General features: G+C 38.2%; 2 protein-coding genes across 6 annotated transcripts in view; one reads left to right on the top strand and one right to left on the bottom strand.

The window, feature by feature from the left end:
* Positions 1-345: 345 nt before the first annotated feature.
* On the top strand, positions 346-2,534 carry LOC126565882 (protein Wnt-1-like). Its single transcript, XM_050223092.1, has 6 exons — positions 346-633; positions 721-841; positions 1,020-1,285; positions 1,427-1,573; positions 1,662-1,783; positions 2,333-2,534. Exons 1-6 carry the CDS (start codon positions 346-348, stop codon positions 2,532-2,534), a joined length of 1,146 nt encoding a protein of 381 aa, XP_050079049.1.
* Positions 2,535-11,827: 9,293 nt separating this feature from the next.
* The window catches only part of LOC126564179 (uncharacterized protein DDB_G0283357), a 36,260-nt gene continuing 27,296 nt past the window's right edge, over positions 11,828-20,791 (bottom strand). Inside the window, exons 2-15 of one of the 5 annotated variants that reach the window (XM_050221138.1) lie at positions 19,782-19,886; positions 18,798-18,924; positions 18,577-18,737; positions 18,229-18,464; positions 17,981-18,140; positions 17,531-17,905; positions 16,857-16,904; positions 15,993-16,241; positions 15,767-15,897; positions 15,610-15,688; positions 12,778-12,819; positions 12,443-12,707; positions 12,281-12,295; positions 11,828-11,949 (exon numbers count right to left, since the gene is read on the bottom strand). In XM_050221138.1, coding sequence (XP_050077095.1) covers positions 11,828-11,949; positions 12,281-12,295; positions 12,443-12,707; positions 12,778-12,819; positions 15,610-15,688; positions 15,767-15,897; positions 15,993-16,241; positions 16,857-16,904; positions 17,531-17,905; positions 17,981-18,140; positions 18,229-18,464; positions 18,577-18,737; positions 18,798-18,924; positions 19,782-19,886 — 2,115 coding nt within the window. The remainder of the gene's footprint in view (positions 11,950-12,280; positions 12,296-12,442; positions 12,708-12,777; positions 12,820-15,609; positions 15,689-15,766; positions 15,898-15,992; positions 16,242-16,856; positions 16,905-17,530; positions 17,906-17,980; positions 18,141-18,228; positions 18,465-18,576; positions 18,738-18,797; positions 18,925-19,781; positions 19,887-20,791) is intronic. The other 4 variants (XM_050221139.1, XM_050221140.1, XM_050221141.1 and 1 more) reach the window with 4 other exon arrangements.

Here is a 20,791-nt window from a genome sequence, read left to right as displayed (position 1 = left end):
AAAGATTCGCTGAACCGCAATCGTTTGTCGACGGTCAGCTTTCGGTGGCAATTCATTAATTTTTACGAACCTACGAAATCTACCGTCCTATTAACATCGGAACAACAATCCCCATACGTACATTCCTCCCTTACTGATTTTTTATTTTATTTTTTTTTTTCATTTTAACAGGATTACACTCCATCTGTGGTCATTTTAAAACCCTTCGTGTGCGTGTGTGAGGTAACTCACAACGATGTGCGACGGAGACTAGAAATACTGCCGCAATCCTCATCACGAAACCACCTCATCCAGAACCGGACGCACTACTCAGACCACCATCATAGAATTTTCTATCACAAAACCATGGTCCAGCAGGTGGTGGAGGTTCGTCCGTTTGGCTTACGGCTTTCACACCCCACGTGCAATCTAGCGGCCGATCGGGTCCTACCACGGCGAATCCTCCAGCTCGTGCTGCTGCTGCTTCTGTACTGTAGCGGGTTCGCCGATGGTAGCTGGTGGCGCATTGCTGACCTCTCGCTCGATCCAGACCACTTCCATCGGGACAATCGGAGCTATGAGCTGTGCGGTGATTCAACGTTTTTCACCGATCATCAGCGAGATACGTGCTACAATAATCCTGCCCTGTTGAAGGTATGTGCTGTGTTTGATGATTTTTTTTGATGACCATCTTCTAGAGTTTGCTATTGGTAAAATATCCATACGCGTCTCTTCTGACAGATTATTGTCGATGCAGCGAATACTGCGAAATATGAGTGCCAAACATACTTTCAAAACAACCGCTGGAACTGCTCGGCAAAACGTGGGTCCGGCATTTATTACGGAAATTTCGACGATAAAGGTGAGCGAAATAAAACACATTACATGCGAGGGAATCGAGAGAAAAATAGGCAGAATCTTTAGACAATGGCGATTCAATGTTTGACTTTACACCGCTTGACGCCAGTAAGCTGACTTTAGAGGTTATGTTTGGAGGTATTTTAAAGTAATGAAATTTTTGGTGTTTTCATAACCCATAGGCAATCGTGAAACCGCCTACCTTAGCGCAATCAACTCAGCATCACTAGCCTGGCAGATCACGCGCTCCTGCACCAAGGGTGAGCTGACAACCTGCGAGTGTGACCGTATCAAGCGCAGCAAGCACAGCAACAAATGGACCTGGGGCGGCTGCTCCGAGGACATCAAGTATGGCATCAAACAGGCCCGTTCGTTCACCGATCCGCAGGAGAACCGTACCACGAGCTTTGGGCTGATGAATCTACACAACAATGAGGCAGCACGACGAGTACGTAAGTTTATGTGTCTTATGTTGTTTGAGGTAACGCTGGAGCAAAACCACACCCGCAGTTATGCAGAACCGTACAATGTGTGCATCCACTGTAGAACGGTGAATACTTTACTTTAAATGGTTTACGTTTATCGCCAGATATTACGGTCAAAGATGGAGAAAGTTTGCAAATGTCACGGAATGTCCGGCTCCTGCACGACACGTGTCTGCTGGCGACGGCTACCACCGATGAAGCTGATCGCCGACACGCTCGGCTCGATGTTCGATGCGGCAGCACAAGTGAAGGTATGCATTTTTTTTCCCAAGTTGTGTTTATTTTTTTGTTTACAAATAGCGACATAATCTTTACTTTTCTTCGCCATACTTTCTACAGCCAGTTGAAAACAAGGGAATTATAAGGAAACTGACGCGGAAGGATCTCGACTACAAGAAGGTGAACAAGTCAGATTTGGTGTACATTGCGGAATCACCTAACTACTGCGAGGAAAATGAAAGGTATGTGTGTATGTAAACAGTGTTGTTTCTTCAGTAAGGGTTTTTTTATAATAAATAACAAACTGATCATAATCATAATGATGATCGAACTCGTAGGTCTAATAGAAAGAATCTTCTAATAGAAAGCCAATTTAAAGACCTTCCCTCAATCAAAGAATGCAATGCTTGTGTAGTTGGCTCTTTTTTGTGGAAATATGGTCGGTGCTTATAGAATCGATGTGACAAATGACAACTCACTTGGAGGGATCGTCGATCGTATGGAACAAGGTCTTTGTTGTTAGGTCTCTAATAATTCTCAGTCCGTCGAAAAATAGCCTGCCTTCTTGACGACTCCATTTATGATTATAGTATTTTGTCCAATTTTTGTAAATTTTGAACAAACGATGCTTATATGGCCCACTTTTTTCAGGATTTATTTCTGGTAAAGAAACATCTACGTTGTAGCAAAAAACGTTGTGGTGAAAAAGTCTATTAAAGAAATGAAAAATGCTCTCCGTAAATTGCAATATTTGCTTTATCGTTTTTTTTCTTCTCTTTTCATCCACAAAGTTTGGGCATCTTTAGCACACGTGGCCGTTTCTGCAACCGAACATCGTACGGCATCGAAGGGTGCCGGCTACTGTGCTGCGGCCGGGGCTATCAGACACGCGTACGCAACGTGGAGGAAAAGTGCAACTGCAAGTTTGTCTGGTGCTGCTCGGTCAAGTGTGACACGTGCAGCATGCGCAAGGATGAACACATCTGCAACTAAACACCCGATGGTAGATGTATGGTGGAGTTTGCTGCTGACACTTTATCTTCGATCACCAACAGCAAAAGAGCAACGTGACTCCCTCATTATGTTCCAAGGCAGAATTCTAAAACCATCGGAAAACGTGCAGCAGAGTACGGAGAGCAGGAAGGAAGAAAAGGAAGAAAAAATAATACGAATTGTGTAACTATTTATTCAAACATCGAGGCATTTTGTATCGTCCGCCATCCAGCGTTATATCATCGTCATCAATCGTCATCATCGTAGTCATCTTTCGAATTAACCAATCTCCCAAATGGAACCCAAATGGAACCTTAACTTAATCCATTCAATAAGATGCTAGTGTGGCATGAATTCCTTCCCCAGCAAAGTTGATCCGACCATTTCGGCGATATCGGAGTTCAATGTCCCTTTCTTTTTTTTTTGTATGTGGTTTTTTACATTCAAAATCCATTTGTTGTAGAAGTATTGTAAACAGTACAATAGTTACTACACCAAGTCCCCAGTTCCTTTCCTCTCCCGTCCAAACGTCCCAAATCCATATATCAAAACAATATGAAAATCAAGGCAAACAGCAAACGAGAATTCGCTTACCGAGTGTCACGCCACGCCAGGGTTCATAACATACCAGGAGAACGCATTTTGAATTTCTGTGATTTGATTTTAGAGAGCTTTTTTATTTTATTTAGTAATTAAAACGTAGCAAGCACACATACACACACACACTGCAGTAAGGCGTTAAGTGTATTTTTAGCTTTTATTTCGAGTTACTTAGTGTAAGAGTGGCGTGTAGGAAGGAGAAAGAGGGTGAAGGAGAGTGAGCATAATCTTCAGCCATGCCGTTTTGTTCTGTTGTTCCCCGTTTTTTTTTTTTTTCATAATTCTTTAAACCTTTCCCGTCAATTAGATTGTTTCCTGTTTTTTTTATATTCCAATCTTTAGTCCCCGACATCATTTTCGGCACTAATCGAATCGGAACGAAAAGAGCAATGTTCAAACCCTGCCATTTATTAGTGCGTTTGGATCTGTTTAAAAAACTTTTTTTATAATGTAACGTAATACGGCTTAAAAACAGTCACAAACAAACGAAAAACATCAAAAACAAACAAAAACCAACCACTCTCAGTATGAAAAATAAAGTAAATGCCCTTTCAAAACAAATCCAGCGTTTGCATTTGGTTTCGTCGCTTTCGCCATCGTTGAAGTCTCCGAATGATGTATGTGCGGCGTAGTAGGAATGATTTGAATTATTGCACAGGCAAGTACTAGTCTATTGATTGATTGACGGCTTATAGCTCAATTTAAGGGTTTATTCCTGTTTATGAGCTACCTTTAACCCAGCAAGTGCAAACGTAAATTTGCTTTTATGTTTAGTCTCTTACCATGATTTTTATGAGCTTCGTTTAATTTTAAATTGAAGTTAGTCCTACAGGCCATTTGTTGTAAATTCCTGGTGCATCAAGAACGCTTGGGGCTCTGCATAGTGAACACTCTCGACTATACGGAGCTACAAGGACGCTGCGGCTTCGACTACACGGAGCTGTCCTTGAAGGAAAAAGCTGCGTCAGAGGTTTAGGAGTTTTCGACACTGAGCTGAGCTTCCAGGACCAGCTAGAACACCTTGTCACCAAAGGGAATCAATTGATAGGTCTATTTAATCACTTGCCGGTTTTGATTAAGACACTGTACTGGCTCCTTAGAGCGGTCAAAGCAAATTTACCAGTTTTGCTTTATGCTCTTAGAGACCTCAGGAGGATTAAGAAGGTCACGTACAAAGACTATTTGTGACGGGACTTCCTCACGACCGGATCGACTCATCGATGCTACTTTCAAGACATAATCTATATGTCCCGGTGTGATCGCTCTGGTCCACACAATAACTTGACGGGGAGGAACGGCGTACCTGGTTTCGTTCCTCTGATCCCTTTCTGGTTATGTGTCGAGGATTCACTGAGACGCTGTTTGTGATCGTTTTGAACCGTACAAAGAAGCGGATCATAGGATTTGGTTGGTCCTAGGCGGGTTGGATAAGTGTTGACCGTAGGGAGGGTGTCTCTTTACCTTTTGAGGAGGCCCTTAACACGTACGAGGCCCCTATCTCTTTTGTGTGGCCCGCAACACAAACCCGTTACTACGAAATAATTCGTAGCAGACTAGACATCGCTAGGTTAGATTCGCTACTGATCGCACATGTCGCGTCTTGGAAGTGGGTTCGTTACTGTAAATCTTAAACGTTAGAATTCGCAATAGAAAGCGTAACACTTTCGGGGTTTCTAATTGTTATTTTATCTCACAAGCTGACTATCGATACATTGATCAATTCAGAAGAGCATTAGAGCAAGCTTCTGGTGCTGATTTCCACACATCAAAGTCCCAAAAAAAAAAAGCGGCGTGTAATCGATTGCTCGAACTACTTGACAAATGAAAACACCAAATACACCAGATGAAGTAAATTTTATTTTATTTTTATTATCTGATAAGTAGTATTTTACAGGTGTTTTTTTTTTCTTCCGATGACTGCACCTCCATCAATCTAACATTCTTTTCTAGTGTGTGTGTTTTTTTTTCTCATTTTCTTCTTTGTTTTGGTTTTATTCATTTAATCGTTAGCACCCGCATTGTTCGACACTTTTAGAACACTACCTGCAATAATTGGGCTGAATTTTTTTTCATCTTCCTACACTCGTTTCTCCCCCTTTATCTATCACACATTTAAACACGCTTTACATGCACGCTGTATACGACGTCCGTTCCTTTTTTTTATAGTTTTGGTAAAGAAAGAGCATTGGCATGGTTCTGGGGAGGGCCCTTTTTACTGCAATTTTGCGATATTAGTATGGCATGCGGATTCATTGGTTTTAATTCATTCGGGCATTAGGATTAAAGTGCTATCATTTGCGCTCCTTTCTAGACTATTATATTGAATCACATAATTTGAGTTTTCTTATCAAGCAAATCGTCAAACAGGATGAACAGTGGATTGGAAAAAGTGACAAATTGTAGATGAAATGAAACACAAACATTTGGTTCTTGGTTCTGTTCGTTTTTGTAGTTGTTTTTCTTCAGTTTTCTTTTCTATTTTTACATGTTTTCGGTTTGACCTGCTTTTTATTATTATTTTTTAGAGGAATTCCTCATTTAAATGGTTCGTAACACGGTGCTCGATGAATACACACAATTGCATGTAAAATGGTAAATGTAAACTGCGCTTTTAAGATGTTTTTTTTAAAGATTGTATGCTTTTACCCATACTCCATACAAACACGCTCATTTCTAATTGTTTCGTTCATGCTTCATGCTTATCTTTTTACTCTAACTGTTGGGTGCAACCGTCTCCACATGTCTTACAACGATCACATTTACACATACTAATTGACTGTTCTATACAACGCGCCTTTTCAACCCGTGAAGATCGCATCGATACATTCCTTCATTCGTTTTGCATTTCATCAGCATCAGAACATGTATTACTTCTATTCACTCCCTTCACTAATGCCATGCAAAATAGTTCCATTTACAAATACGGATCGTATATCCGGGTTGTTTTTTTTTTTTTTTGTGTATGCGTTTTGTTACGCTTTTTCACTTGGTTTTTCGCTTCAATCTCTCCGACTTGGCCCATTTTCCACATGCCACATATACAGCTAATACACGCAGACACATTCAACAATGGATTCTTCTTATAATATATAGAAACAATTATCCTTTCTTTTCTCAGGTAAAATCAGGTCAACGTGCGTAAAAATATTTATCCAATGTTTTCCGAATTCGGGTTCGCTAAAATCATCTGTCCAACAAACATAAATCTTTCTCTAGCTAGCACACCGTATTTCATCGTGCTAAACTAGGTGTCGTAAATAGATTTCATTTGTAAGCAACAATATCAAACGTTACACACTTTAAACTTATTGGACAATCCTCTTTATGCACTTCATATTATCGAAAGACATCAAACATCAGCTACAAAGTGTAGATTTCAAATGCACCATCTGATTTTTCATCAGCATCAACAGTGATTTTTTAATCTTCCATGAAAAGGATTTTATGTGCTAGCAAAAAGGGCGAAAAGACCTAAAAGCAAATCGTTCGATAAGGGAGCATTTTTATATTTTTTTTATCTCTTGTTGCGTAAAGTAAGGCATCGGAGTGAGTGGTGCGTTTTCTATCAAGAGAAGATGACCAACGTTATGGAAATAGATTGACACCTTTAATGTTTGTTCACAAAAAAAATGCAAACGGGGACATTCGTTGAATTTCCTTATTCACAAGAAAAGTCTATCTATTTGTAATCTGGAGTTGGATTTTTTTTTGTTTTCTTCCTTATTTCATTTTTATTTTATTTTTTAGCTAACATGTACACCCTAGACAAGAAGTGCTTACCGGTACAGTACTGTTAAACATAATTGTACAAACCGAAAAAAAACGAAGGTAAGGTGCACCACACATACCATACACATACTTACAGAGAACACTTTGCTTAGCCTAGTTTTGTCCTTATCCCGTTTTTGTTGTTATCTTACACACTTGCAGTGCCAGTCAAGTGTAAATCCGAACACCCTTGATTTTGAATAATTGTTCAACTTCGAGAACAATAGTCTTAGCCCTTGTCACAACTTCTTACTAACTAGCCACCAAAATGAAGACTGCAAAGTATGCATAACATCTGATTTTCATAAGTCCAAACAACTGTCCGACTTGGCTTGGCTTTGGTTACAAAGAAGTGGAGGTCATTATTTCGCTTTTAGTGGCGAATGTAGTCTCATAGACTCAAAGCCTCAACAAAACAGTTGATTTACAGTTTATTTATAATTAATAATGACGTCCCAGTGCCGTATTGTCAACACCGCTTGTGTTGAGTAAATTTTATAATCATCTTGATAAGGCATTTCCTCCTTATTCCTTGCCTTATCCCGGGCATACTCGGTTATTTGTTGATTTACAGTTCTAGAAATATATTTTGAAACAATAAAACAAAGTTCAACGTTAGTAACTAAATTTAAAAATTTCCTTTTTTCATACTGCATACAATTTGTCGTGGTACATTTCTTATTGTACCAAGTGCAAGTCACAGGCTTGGAAATTTCTCTAAGAAAATTACGTTACATAAGCTTTGTGCTTTGAGAATCAAAACTAAACCCTCAACTAAGCTGAGTATTTTAGGATCGCAAAACCGTCTTCGGTTTACAGCTTTATATTTCCACTGAGACACTTTGCAGAGCAAACTATTATTGAATATTTTGATTTTTTAAACTTTATTAATCATTCAAGGTTCTATCTATATCGAAGGCTAGCAGGAATGATCGAAAAAAAATCTTCTTGAATGTACAGCCCCACCATGGTTGCCAGGATCGCATCAAAACTGAGCGAGTTATCGCTAATTTTCTACGGATTTTGCGCAATAAACCTGATTATTCCGCAATAACTCGGCGGGGAGTGCTCGGATCGGGTTGCGGTGTTCTACAAAAAAAAGTGTACAGTGTCCAGACGCATCCAGCATATCGTTCTCAGGAAGAGCATATCGTTCTCAAAGTTGAACAATTGTTTGACTTCAGAGACTCCCGATTTCCACATGAGGCTCTGCTGGCTACGAGTTTCTATTCCCTACAATTTCTACCCAAAGCGCACGCTACTGACCGTTGGCTTGTGCGTAAGCTGTTTCTATATTTTGTTCTTTCGTAACTTCAGTTTCATGCTCTCTGAGTAGGTAAAAGATTTGTACTGAAAAAAAAAACGGTTGAATTTTAGAAGGGTTTTTTTTTGATTCCGCATGAAAGTTTTAGCTGACGGGCATTCTATGTATTAAGTGAGTTTTTTGTATGTATGTGTTTTTTTATCGTTTTCTTTTTGTTTTCTCGGATTTTTAAATGACGCGCGGTGATTTTGAGGAAATGCTCATGTTTAAAAAAAAGGTACAAACACTAAATTTCACTAAACAAAACCAATAGATATGAAATGTAATGCAACATTTTTGCACGAAATAGAGTTTGGCACACTTGTTTATTTTAGTGCTGATAGTTGATTGGATGCTTATGGGTCTGCATGTGGTGTGGTGTGTGAAATTTTAAACTTGAACCATGAATAATCCCTAACAAAACGATCGTATGAATAGCACAAAAGAGATTTTAAGCATTACCAGTGATGTGTTTTGCATACTGCCCAACAACCTTTCTTAATAGCATTCCTGATGCATCTTATCTGCTGTGACGATTGAGTTTTGCTTGTTTCTTTTTCAGTTGCAGTTGCCTCATAGAATTTTCATCGCAGAAATGGGATGGTTTTGGGTAAAGTAACCCCCAAACAACTGCAACATCACGAAGATCTTTACTAAACATCGTACATCTAATGATGCTTGTAGTTAAAAAAACACAAGAAAATTGTCCAACGGATCACGAATTGGCATTACAATTCATACATCAGTAACAGTAAAATAAAAGCTTTTTCCGTTCTTTAATAAGAATTGAAAGAAAATAGCATTTAGATTGAATGTTAGAGGATAGAGAACATTGGAAAGTTTTTGAGTCAGTATGAAACGACAAGGAAAAAAGATTTATTTCAGCTTATCTAGGTATGAAGCGAGTTTTGTACAGGTTTGAAAGTTTACCCCTTATGCTTATCACGTGAATTATGTCATCACCATTATTATTAATATTATTATTATCATGTTTCAATGGGCAAAACCAATAAGCCCATTTAGTTCAACCACCGTGGATCGTGTTTCCATAGGTCAGAAGAAGCTTAATGCTCGGACACAGTATCAACAAGAACATAAAGAATCTTTTTTTCTTAGGAACACTCAGTTCTTCATATGAGAAACGTATCCATTATCTCAAAGTGCACACGAGTTTAAGGAATATTAAGAGGGGAAAAATGTAATTCACCTTTTATAAAACAATTAGGCATGTTTTCTTGCGCATTTTGTACTTCAACATTCTGCCTTTTTTCTGTCTGTCTGTCTGTATACAGTATGATCATCAAGCCCATTAGCCGTAACAAAAGGTTTTGATTCTTTTATTCCGTTCCTGGTTCATTATGCGTTTACTACCCTCTCTCAACTTGCTTCATATCTCGGCGATCATATCACTGTGTAAGATTTATTACGTCGTGGATAAGTGATGAAGAAGATTGAATAACGCTAACAAACAATTTCGTACAGCTCTGATATGTTACGATATTTTTACATTCAACATACGTTCACTTTCTCAGTATTAGCTACAAACACACGCTCACACTTCATTCATGTCCAAACACACAAACGGTGACAGCGATATCCGAAATTTGCAAATATCTATCTATTGTTCGTTTTTATTCGTTTGCCTGTGTACTTGTTTGCACCGCATGAACAGCCTCGCCACTCGATCAACTTCCTGCCTTCTGACCAGATACAGAATTCGTTTTTTGTTTGTCTCCTTTGCTAAGTTCTATACTGCTCACAGCGGAACACAAGAACGAAGTTTGCTACGCTGAATGCGGATAAAGCATCATTTCACTTGCTGTTTTTTTAAAGAGATTTCTTGTTAGTATTGCCCATACATGTGTCCTCACACACATGTATTATCTCAAGTGAAACTAGTTAAGCACGATCATGCCCACACACCAGATTTTGTTAGCTTTACCTCGACACCAAATAAAAACTCTCGCGTCCTCATCGACATTGTTCACACACATTTTATTATCGCTTGGTTTTGCCTTTCGGTTTTCGTTCTACCTGCTTTTTTCGGTTTCCTAACTAAACTTGCATTAATCCTTATCTACGCTTTAGCCTAACTGGTATCATCCCTCTTATTATCAGTAAATAGCACAATGTTTCCATTTTCTAACAGCTAAATGACATTAAAAACCGGAGCATTACACAGAGAAAACATTGCTGTCTGGCTTTCTCGCAGCTCGCAGCAAAACAACGCTCCTGAATAATGGTTTTACTTAATAGTGGTAAGTGATTTCACACGTTTACTTGAGTGTTTGCTTTCGTTTGTTTTTTTTTTGTCATTGTTTCTTTCATAAAATTTTTCATTTGCCAACCGATGTTGAATTGAACCACGCTTTAAATCGTGCGTTTTGTTTTATTCGTAGAATAGACTAATGCTGTTAATTAACAAATTCGTCTCTATTTGTTTCAACTTTGAGCTCTCTGTTCACGAGCTAGCACTTTTCACATTCTGTTTTCTTCTAACCAAATTTTGATCACAAACGCAAAGAAATATTTAATAAACACAAAAATATTTCAACGGACATTCCATAACATCCTGTAAAACAATTGTTTCGAGATAATGAGCAACAAACTAAGAGTAATAATGAGTTTTGAAATTTAAAACAATGAAAGAAAGAAGCGTTACCTTTACTATCTTATAGTCGAGCATCTAAGAAGGGGATGATTTTTCAAAAACCCGCATTGAATTGAATTTTTCAGTAGTATTAAAAACACTCCACAAACTTAGTCGATGTATGTGTCCAATTTTTTGTGCATTTTGACAATCGATTTTACTATTTACTAATACATCACGAGTTAAGTAAACTTTAATGGCATATGCTGTGTGTCTGCCATTTTTCTAAATTCTGATAGAACGGCCTGGCCATTTATAAAAAAAAAACAATATAATCGTTGCTTCAACACACATCTCGCTATCCACAAATCCAGCTTTAGGATAGGGAATAAAATGCAAAACAGAATGAAATTCGCTCCAAATCGTGCAACAATTTGTTGATCAACATGAGAAATAAAACAGCAACGAATCATACATTCTCTAAAAACAAGCAAACGTGAACAAAGAAAACTCGTTTACGTATGAAACTTTAACGTAAAAAAAAAGAAGAATATTCTCCACAGCAACAAAACATATCGTTAACGTACACGTTCGTATGCCAACTAGTTCTATACACATCTGGATCATGTCACTATGTCCATGTACGCGTCATCGTGGGGAAAGGTTCCAAACTCCACCTCTTAAAAAGTAATTATTTAAAACTGTCTAACCTAAGATGCAGGAGGTATGCTACAAAAACTTTGCACAATCAACTTTCATTAATCAACATTCGCATCAACACTTTTTGTCCACCAATCTTATGTTTTACCACCGTTGCGCGGTCAGCCTCAAATTAACAGTTATCATTAACTAATTCCCTCCACCTATCCGATCCGAACAGTGATATCTGCTTTTTGTTGTCGTCGTTTTTGTCGTTTTGTTGTCGTGTTGTTGTCGGCCCAGCACATTGCACTATCGGTTAACTACCGTACAGGCTAACAGGCACACAGTCATCCGATGATGGCGTGCCTCTGCTCTCATGATGGGCACGCTCTACTGTAAGTCTCGTCGAAAACTGTCCTCGTCCATCGGATCAATCATCGTGCTGGTGTCGGAGAGCATTTGAATGCTTTGAAAGTCCATATGACCAAGCCCAAGATCAGCTTCAAAATCGTCTACAAAAAATTTAAATTTAAAGTGCAAGAAATAAGTACTGTAAAGCTTCAACTGTATCTGCGCCAAAGACGGGTAAGAGTACACGAAACAATAAATGACACACGAGCAAATGAGCTCCACCACTAATATAGTATTTTGAGGGATTTAAAAAAAACTGTTTCGTAGGCGAAGATATCAAATGGGATATTTGTTGCAATCTATTTTGAGCTCGAGGGCTACAGCAAACTGAACACGCTAGGTGAGCTTGAACACAAAAGTATCCTTCCGATTCAAACAAAATATAATTTTCGGTTTTTTTTAATTTCTGGCAATGTATGACCGATTACTTACCCCTGGTTGAATAATCTGTAAATGAATGAAGAATGAATAACAATCATTAGCAAGTAACACATGAGAATATGCAGCATTCATGGAACATTTCAAATCACTAACAAGAGTAAGAAACACACAAAAGGAAAACAGACATAAAGTATAACATATAGGATAACGTACCAGTAAACACGATCTCCGGTATCGTAGGTGTTTGCGGCTCGATAAGCGATTGTGTGTTGGGCAGACTGAGCAGGGGTTCCGTCGTTCCGTTGAACATATTGTTCATGCTGTTATTCTGCATATTCTGCATATTTTGACAGTTCATCGAGTTAAGCTGGTTCGTCTGTTGCGTCGTATTCTGCGGGACTTGGGAATGGCCATTACCATGGCCGGTGTGAGTTCGTATACCAAGGCTATTGTTCATCGTCAGGTAGGTTTCATCAAACTAAAAAACAAACCGGTATCATATTATCAACACATCGACATTGACATAGTGGCTAAATAAAAACACTTACCCCACTGAAGACCATTTGATTCGTAGTAAAATCGGTGTCACCCTGTGTCCGATGGGAAAGGCGTTGTTTGACGATACATTAAAAAACAATGCAATGGGAAACAAAAACAAAATAAAAAAAAAACATATTCTCATCAGTAAATTGCTCTCACAATTCTCCAACAAAAAAAACATACATGGAATGAAAATGAACAAACAACCGTAAGCAGAAAAAACAGACAAGAAGTATACAGGAACTGAACAAGATATATGATACATGACCAACAACGACCAAAGAGGAAAACACAATCGAATAGGAAAGAAAAAAAAATCGAAAATCGAAACGAATGATTTCTAACCGTAAGAGGATGCGATGAAAGTGAGTATGTGTTGGTGCAAACCTATCAACTGAAATGGAAGCTATCTCGTACAGTAAGAAAAGGATTAAATTGAAAGTGTAAAAACAATAGCAAGCACACACAAACACAAACCTGAGAACCCCAAATGATTTTGTAGAAGTAAAAAGAGTTGAGAAACAAACCAAATAAAATACTTTAACAATATTTTAAGAAAAGCGTACCACGACAGAAAAAAACATATAAAATTTAAAGATTCAATACATTCATGCACAAGTGGACTTTAAAACATAAATAAATAAAAACATTATGGAACTGCACAAAAATGAAGCAATAAACATGTCCTAAAACTTTCCATCCTTTATCACCCGTAACATGTGATAAAATTGGATGTGGATGCTAATTTGTGATACTTCTTTTTTTTCAAAGCCGATTAAAAGAAGATAATTTGAGAACAGAACAAACCAAATGTAATGGTAAGAACTTTTCGTGGCGATCTAGCCAATCAGTTTCCTGTTATCGTTGTTGATTTTTAGTAGCCGTTTTAAAAAATTGACAAAAAATCCTTTTCTAACACCAGGTTTTTAACTTAATTCGTTTGTCCTATAAAAATGCATTCTTATTTTATGAACCTGCAATAAATTTTGACGAATTAATTTGGTGGTTTATTGGAGCCTTATATGTAGTCAAGTATTTAACAAGACTTTTGAATTGATAAGCACATGTAAGGTAATTTGCCGACATGCTCGCCAGGCCAAAACCAGCTTCATTTCACATCTTTTTAACAAAATGTATGTGAAACAATATTCTGGACAATCATGAAGGAATTTTACTACAAATTGCCAAAAATGAAAAAAAATTTAAACAAGTATCTCGAATACAACAATTTTAAAGACATTTTTTATTGACGTTAAACGAGGTTCATCAGTAAAGTGATCAGTCGAGTTCGCCAATATTATTCAATTGTATTTTCCAAAGCGCCACGAATTAAGTTAAGTTACCCACTAAAGTAAACAACAACAAAATTGCATCAAATTTACAGCCAGCCAAATGTTTTAAACTCATAAAAAAGGACACAAGAGTGGAGCGAAGAAAAATACCACCAAAAAAACGCAGCAATAAACTATACGGTAAAACTTCATATTCTATGTAACTCGTATGTAAAAAAGAAAGGAAGTAAGTAAATGGAATTAAAAAAGGTATCAACCTGCACTTGCGCGGTTAATGTACATCCAGACTCTACTAAACTCTGAACCAGCGTAGTCCAGTCCTGAAGTAGGATGACGCAGAAAGGTTGTGCGCGGTTTTGATGGTGGAGTATTGTTTTGTTTCGTTTTGTTTTATTCGAATTGTAATAGATTATATTTCGGCGATCACAGACGTGGACATTTGTAAGGAAAGAAGGGGGAAAAGGTAAACAGTAGCGTTGCGTTAATCAAGCGTTATTTAGTACATTTTAGCTGGGGCAGTAGACAGTGTTTTAGAGACAAAGTCCGGAACAGAAATGGAAAATGTAACATATACCATGTACATGGAGGGTGGGGGGGAAAGGAAACACTAGAACAAAAAATAAAACATCCATGTTGCACCAAAACCTAATATTTGAAAGCTTTAAACTGTTAACCGTTTGTCCAGCCTTTTATTTGTTTCAAACATTGCAAAAAGAAAAGCGTGTTGTATTTGGCAATCTTTGGAATAATCTAACTAAATTGATTGTATCGTCATAATGAATTGTAAATATGGATTCTTTATGCTCTATCGACTACATATACTAATTGATTTCATTCGATATGCTAAAAGAGCAAAAATCTAATTCATTCTAGTGTCTAATTAAATATATGTTTGACAATTTCATATAACAGTGACAATTTTATGTCAAATAGAATGATCTGTTTGAAAAATGATCTATTAAAACCGACACATACATAAACGAATGAGAGGTATAATCTTTTTTTTTTTTTTGAATGATTTTGTTTTAATCATGAAAGGTAAGTTTTTGTTTCTTCTTAACAGTTACATACAACACCGAAAACCTCTTTGTAATCAACAAGATATCCATATCATTTTTTTCTCATAACCAAATGGGAGGGAATGAGTATGGCGGAGGAAAACGTCAAAGCTTTTGATTTCAAACTGAGGTACAAAGATTAACTTATTACAAAACAAAACAAAACAAAAAATTTAATGAAGTAACAAGACAGCACAGTATATTTCCAATCAATAGAAGAAGTAGTGTGATGAAGATGACGCGAATCCAAACAGAACGAAAGTAACCCGTAACAATGACCATGGAATGATGAGTATATCTATACACACGTGTGTAGATGATGGAAAGAGCTTTCAATTTGGGCAATGGAGCACAGACGGAGCGGAAAATGGATGGATGCATATGGGTTTAGATAACTTAAAAATATTGTAACAACATTTACATCCGATAGTTTATGGTGCAGCACTGCCATTATCCTTATCATCAACAACCATCGAAATGCCATACTTACCAGTGTTATGTGCTCCAAATACTGTGGTAGGGTGTTTTGCACGTAAACGTCACTAGTCGGATATTTATCGTAGCTTGGTCTAAAAAAAAAGTGAAAAAATGTGTTTCACATTAAAAAGCACTTGCCCAACAATTCCCAAGATGTATTGGCAACTTACCCATTGTTGCTTCCCACAGTGTGGGACACTGGACTGCAGGGGGCACTGGAATTGGAATCAGGATTATTCACTAACGCAAGTCCAGGACTGGAACCGGGACTAGGTCGAGTTCGGTAGTCAGACAGAATTTGCTAAAACGGAAATAAGAGTCAGAGCATTAATACATTTCTTTTGCGTAGCAAGCGGTAGCACGCAAGCAAGCTCACGGTTAGTCATTTTAACATACCGGGGACATATTTCCATGAGATCCATACAGTATGCTTTCGGGAGAGTTCTGGTTTGGCGACGCCAGACCGTCGGTGATCTGAGTAAAGCTATCGTAGCTTATCTGATCGAGGGTTGGTATTCGTTGCTGCTGTTGTGCTTGCTGCTGCTGCTGCTGCTGCTGCTGTGGAGACTGTGCTTGCGGTTGCTGGTGTTGTTGATGCTGTTGCACTGACTGTTGCTGCTGGTTAGTGTCATAAGTATTGTTGACCTGATGAACAAAGCATAGTGTAAAAGAGATAGATTTTATTGAGCGATAAGAGAGCTAAATCGGAACACATCTTATCGACCCTCTTAAATCGATCAAATGACGAAACATTGTCTATTGAACTGTATTGGTAGAAATGCAGTTCATTTCATTTTTAAATTCAATTCATTTTAAAGATTCTTATCTATTCGCTACGAAGTTTAGGCATTTTTTATATTGAGGGAGTGTATTCCACTCATGATTTGTCTAGATTAGTTTGCATTAAATTTAGCAGATAGCGCAGAAATTGCAGAGCTGACTTTCATTCTACTTAGCGTGCATTTTATGCGTCCAAACAAATATTGTACTTTTTATTGAGTAAGGTTGAATTTCTGTAGCCACAAAAGACACCACAGACAAATACGTAGATAGAGCGTAATTGCAACTGATAAGACTGTAATTCGTTATAATTTAAGTAAAACAAACTACGGAAACAACATCAAACACTTAAACAGCAAATGTTACAGAAATTAAACTTTTAAATACATCGAACGTAAAATTGATTTCAAGGTGGTGACGGGGGAACAACAGGGATGGATCGATATGAAATAAAAGAAAATAATAAATAAAATTATATACCTTCGACATAAACGAATATCTATTACTATCTGGTACAGATAAAAAAGGCTGCAAAAAATTAACGATGAAAGAAAGAAAAAAAAAACAATAGTAAATATAACACAACACGTTCACAGGCAAGCTGCAATTTTAAAAAGGAAAGATAAATGCATATGGGTGTGTGTGTATGATGTTGGAGTGTAATATAGATAGATGAGCTTCACGAAAACTAGTGTATGAGCAATGGTGAGGAAAGCAACAGTAAAGTAATTACGTTTTTTTGTATGCAAAGTGAATGGGTGCAGAAACAGAATCATTAATGGTAAACGCAGTAGAGGGTATATTACACGAAAGCAAGAAAAGAAAAGGTTAGCATCAGTGTAAAACAGTGCAACAGAAGCACTAGGCGGTAAGGGATATAAGACTAGAATATAGATTCTTTTTGTTTAAAATGCTGATAAAGGTGCAATAAAGTGCTGTGATGGGTGCAATTATCTGTACTTCCAAGAACTGTACGAGAAATCACAGAAATACTTTACTTAGAAATACATCAAGGATTCTAATTTCCAATTGTTTTCAAACGCGTCTTTCGCTTTCTCTGTTTGACAGTGTGTTTTTCTGGTGATTCTGGCGACATTATTTCGTTTTCGTTCCATTCACCAATTAACCAGCCCAACGTTGTCAAGGGCACTCACCTGACTAGAGATGGTTTGTGGTTTAGTTTTCTTCCCCTTAATGCCATTGTTAAGATTTGCGCCATTGTTGTGATTAACAGCATTTCCCATATTCACATTATTGATCGCGATCGGGGCTACCGACGCACTGGGACTACAGCTTATACCGCTACCCGTGGGACTGACGGAACCACTGTTCGAATGGCTAGTAGGAATGGGGTATCCAACGCCGTTACCACCACCGCCACCACCACCACCAGCAGAGCCATTCCCACCACCTGCGCTGCTTCCGCTGACGCCACCACTGAAACTGTTGGCTCTCGGGTGTGGATGGTGATGATGATTCTGAATGGCAGAGGTTGGTGAAAGCGACGAGGGTGATGTACCAAGGGGACTCTGTAGTGAAAGAAGGTAAACGGAAAAGGATAAAGTACATTTTTTTTGTTGAATTTGATGCGCCTCGTTACTTACCGGACAGTAGCTATGATTTTGTCCATTTGGATCGTACTCTTGGTCCAACGTTGCTGGATACATGGAGGGATATCCGACGGAGGTCAAATCTGGTAGCGATCCAGTGTTGCTCGGTATCGGAATCTGTATACTGTCCGGGTGGTTTTGCGATGGATAGATGCTACGAAAGTTATCCCAAGAAAACAAAAACGAAAGTATTCACATTAGATACTGTGTTGTGGGCCATTATGACTCCGGCAAGGGCTCACTTGATTCCGGGTAACCTCGGCAGGGCGGTAGAGGAGCGTGACCGTATGTCTTGCGTCGATCCATTGTCGTGATGATTACTGGGATGATGGTGGTGATGATGATGGTGATTATGATGATTGTTGGTCATGTGGTTGTTGTGTACTTTCGAAATGTGTTGAGCATTTGAAATCTTTCTTTGCACTGTTGGGCTTAGCGTTAGGGGTGAGTGAGTGGTAAGAAGGGTGCCGTCTTGCTGCTAAAAATAAACAAATCAACAAATCATCGGGAAAACCATCCCCCGGAAGCGGTATAAAATTGTGAGTATCAATTGACGTGGTGGTATTTCGCAATTTTTTTTAAATAATTACCTGATTTTGACAGAGACTCTGATGGATTGCTGAATCCGAGATCGAACGGTGCCAGTTGTTTTCCATCGGAGGAATCAAATGAACCGTACTGTTGCCGTACGGGGACGTGTCATGGTTTCGACTCGCCTGTCGATTACGCATAGGACCACCGGGTGTTCGACCTGGAAAATAAATTTACAAACGGTCAGTCGCATATCAAACGCAGCGCCTAACACACAAACCTTCTTTACCTCTTGACTCGCGCGTGTGGCTTGGTGTACTGGCTTTGGGAGCTATTTCCTTTTTCACCTTTACCGTCTCCGGTTGCGAGTACGGTTTCAGTTCTGTTAAATTAGAACCATCGTCCGTCTGAAAGAAACAGAATGTTGGTATTAATCACTCTGCATCATTGGCACCGTGCTTGCGAACGGGTTATTTAGTAGATAATTTAATAAAGTTCCATCAAAAAGAAGAAAAAGAACTAGACAAACACTTAGAAGATAGTATCGATGAAAAAATACAAAATTTACTAATTAAATTTCTTTGGTTTTCTGCTATTCTATGACACCATGCAAAAGGATGAAAGTAGGTTTAAACTAATCACCATGCGTCTCCACCGCATGAACGGTATGTGTGTAAAGCCTGCAGACGCCTATGTAAAATACGATGCGCGAATTATTATTTGCAACATATTTTACAAATCACTTCATGCTATGCTATCACTATCGAGATATTCAAAACATTTGAAATTAGGCAGAACCCTTTTTGTAATTTTTTTTTTCTTTAATTTTCCAATGAATTTTCTTGAAATAGTTGTAATGTTTGTGTTTCGAAAGAAAACAACTCTTTTAAAGTAAATTTATGAATCAAGAAACGAAATACCGTGTCAATTATGTAAGCATGCAGTTGAACATTTTGCTTATAGCAAAACAATCGTCTTAGAGACGTCTATCATATCAACGAAAGATAAAAGTGAAAACAATAACGACACATCTATATTGAGCAGTAAAGAGTACGATTACTATCTACGAAGGATCGTAATTCAAATAAAAAGAAACAGCTACTAAGCTGATAACAGGTAGACAAACTGTTTGGGGGGGTAAAACTTGCTTCGGCTAAATCTACCAAACTACACCGCAAAACGATGAAGCTTAAACATCAACAACGAAGGACCAAATAACAAATGAACCGCTTGCCCCGCCGGGCACGGTCAGAACGATAAAAACCTTTTCCTGGTACTGTTTGTTTTCATTATTGACGTTGGGCAGGGAACCGCCTCGAAACGTGCCCAAGGTGCCCGTCGTCGGTGACAGGTTGGCACTCTTAGACGCCTGGTGAGACGGGACACGTTAGCGCAACACGACGACAGAAGAAGAGAAACCCATGAGCAGTGTTCGAATGATGGTGTTTGATGGTGATGATCAAAAGGTATAGGTGGCATGACGATCGTGATGCCGTGCGGGACGGCGAGGCAACAGATGGGATGTTTGCCCACGTAGAGAACGGACGGCCAATGGTAATGGTGACCGAACGGAGCAGAATTATTCAAATTGTTGATGCATAGCAGTGTATTCCATGGCGGAGAGATGACGGGATGGTCGTGGAATTCCGGAAGCCGGCGTGTGTGACGCAAGATAATCAAAAAGGCGAGTAAATAATCAATTATCAACGAGGTGTGGTGACAATTCGGATGAATAGCGTAAAACAAGACGTTAGAATTTAATGTTTGAGAAGAACATAGCCATGAAATCATCCCATCTAGAACCCACGGTAGAAGGAAAGAGAATATCAAATCGGACACTTTGGAACTTTTTTCGTTGATTTTAATATCGTTATAAAATTTAAAGTTTTTGCTTTTGACTATAAAAAAAAACTAATAAGGATTTTTTTTATTTATTTAACAACCACATTAAACTAAACAACAACAAGAAAATGCCGTAAAAATCTATGCAAACCATTAAAATGCTACCCTTAACGATAAAACAATAAATAGAAGCAATGACAAAAGGTACAAAAACATAGTAAAATATGTTAATATCATACACAAACAAGAGAGAGAGAGAGAAATCTCTTGAATGTCACTCGTTTGGTCGCATTTATATGAATTCTTTAGCGATCCGTTTGATAATGTTAATTCCCTATTGCTCCCTAAACAAGTCGATGAACAATCTTTTTTCGAGATTGTAGGTATTCACCGGTTCGACGAAATCCCAAATCAGCATAATTCTTTAAATAG

The sequence above is a fragment of the Anopheles maculipalpis genome, chromosome 3RL (assembly GCF_943734695.1).
Source record: "Anopheles maculipalpis chromosome 3RL, idAnoMacuDA_375_x, whole genome shotgun sequence".
NCBI lineage: Eukaryota > Metazoa > Arthropoda > Insecta > Diptera > Culicidae > Anopheles > Anopheles maculipalpis.
Note: the sequence above shows the minus strand (reverse complement) of the source record. Positions and strands in the feature narration are given on the sequence as shown.

Excerpts from the sequence above, each read along its gene's own strand:
- LOC126565882 (XM_050223092.1), top strand. The coding sequence starts at position 346 with ATGGTCCAGCAGGTGGTGGAGGTTCGTCCGTTTGGCTTACGGCTTTCA. Across the intron at positions 634-720 it reads ATAATCCTGCCCTGTTGAAG|ATTATTGTCGATGCAGCGAA; the intron begins GTATGTGCTGTG and ends CTCTTCTGACAG. Across the intron at positions 1,784-2,332 it reads TACTGCGAGGAAAATGAAAG|TTTGGGCATCTTTAGCACAC; the intron begins GTATGTGTGTAT and ends TCATCCACAAAG.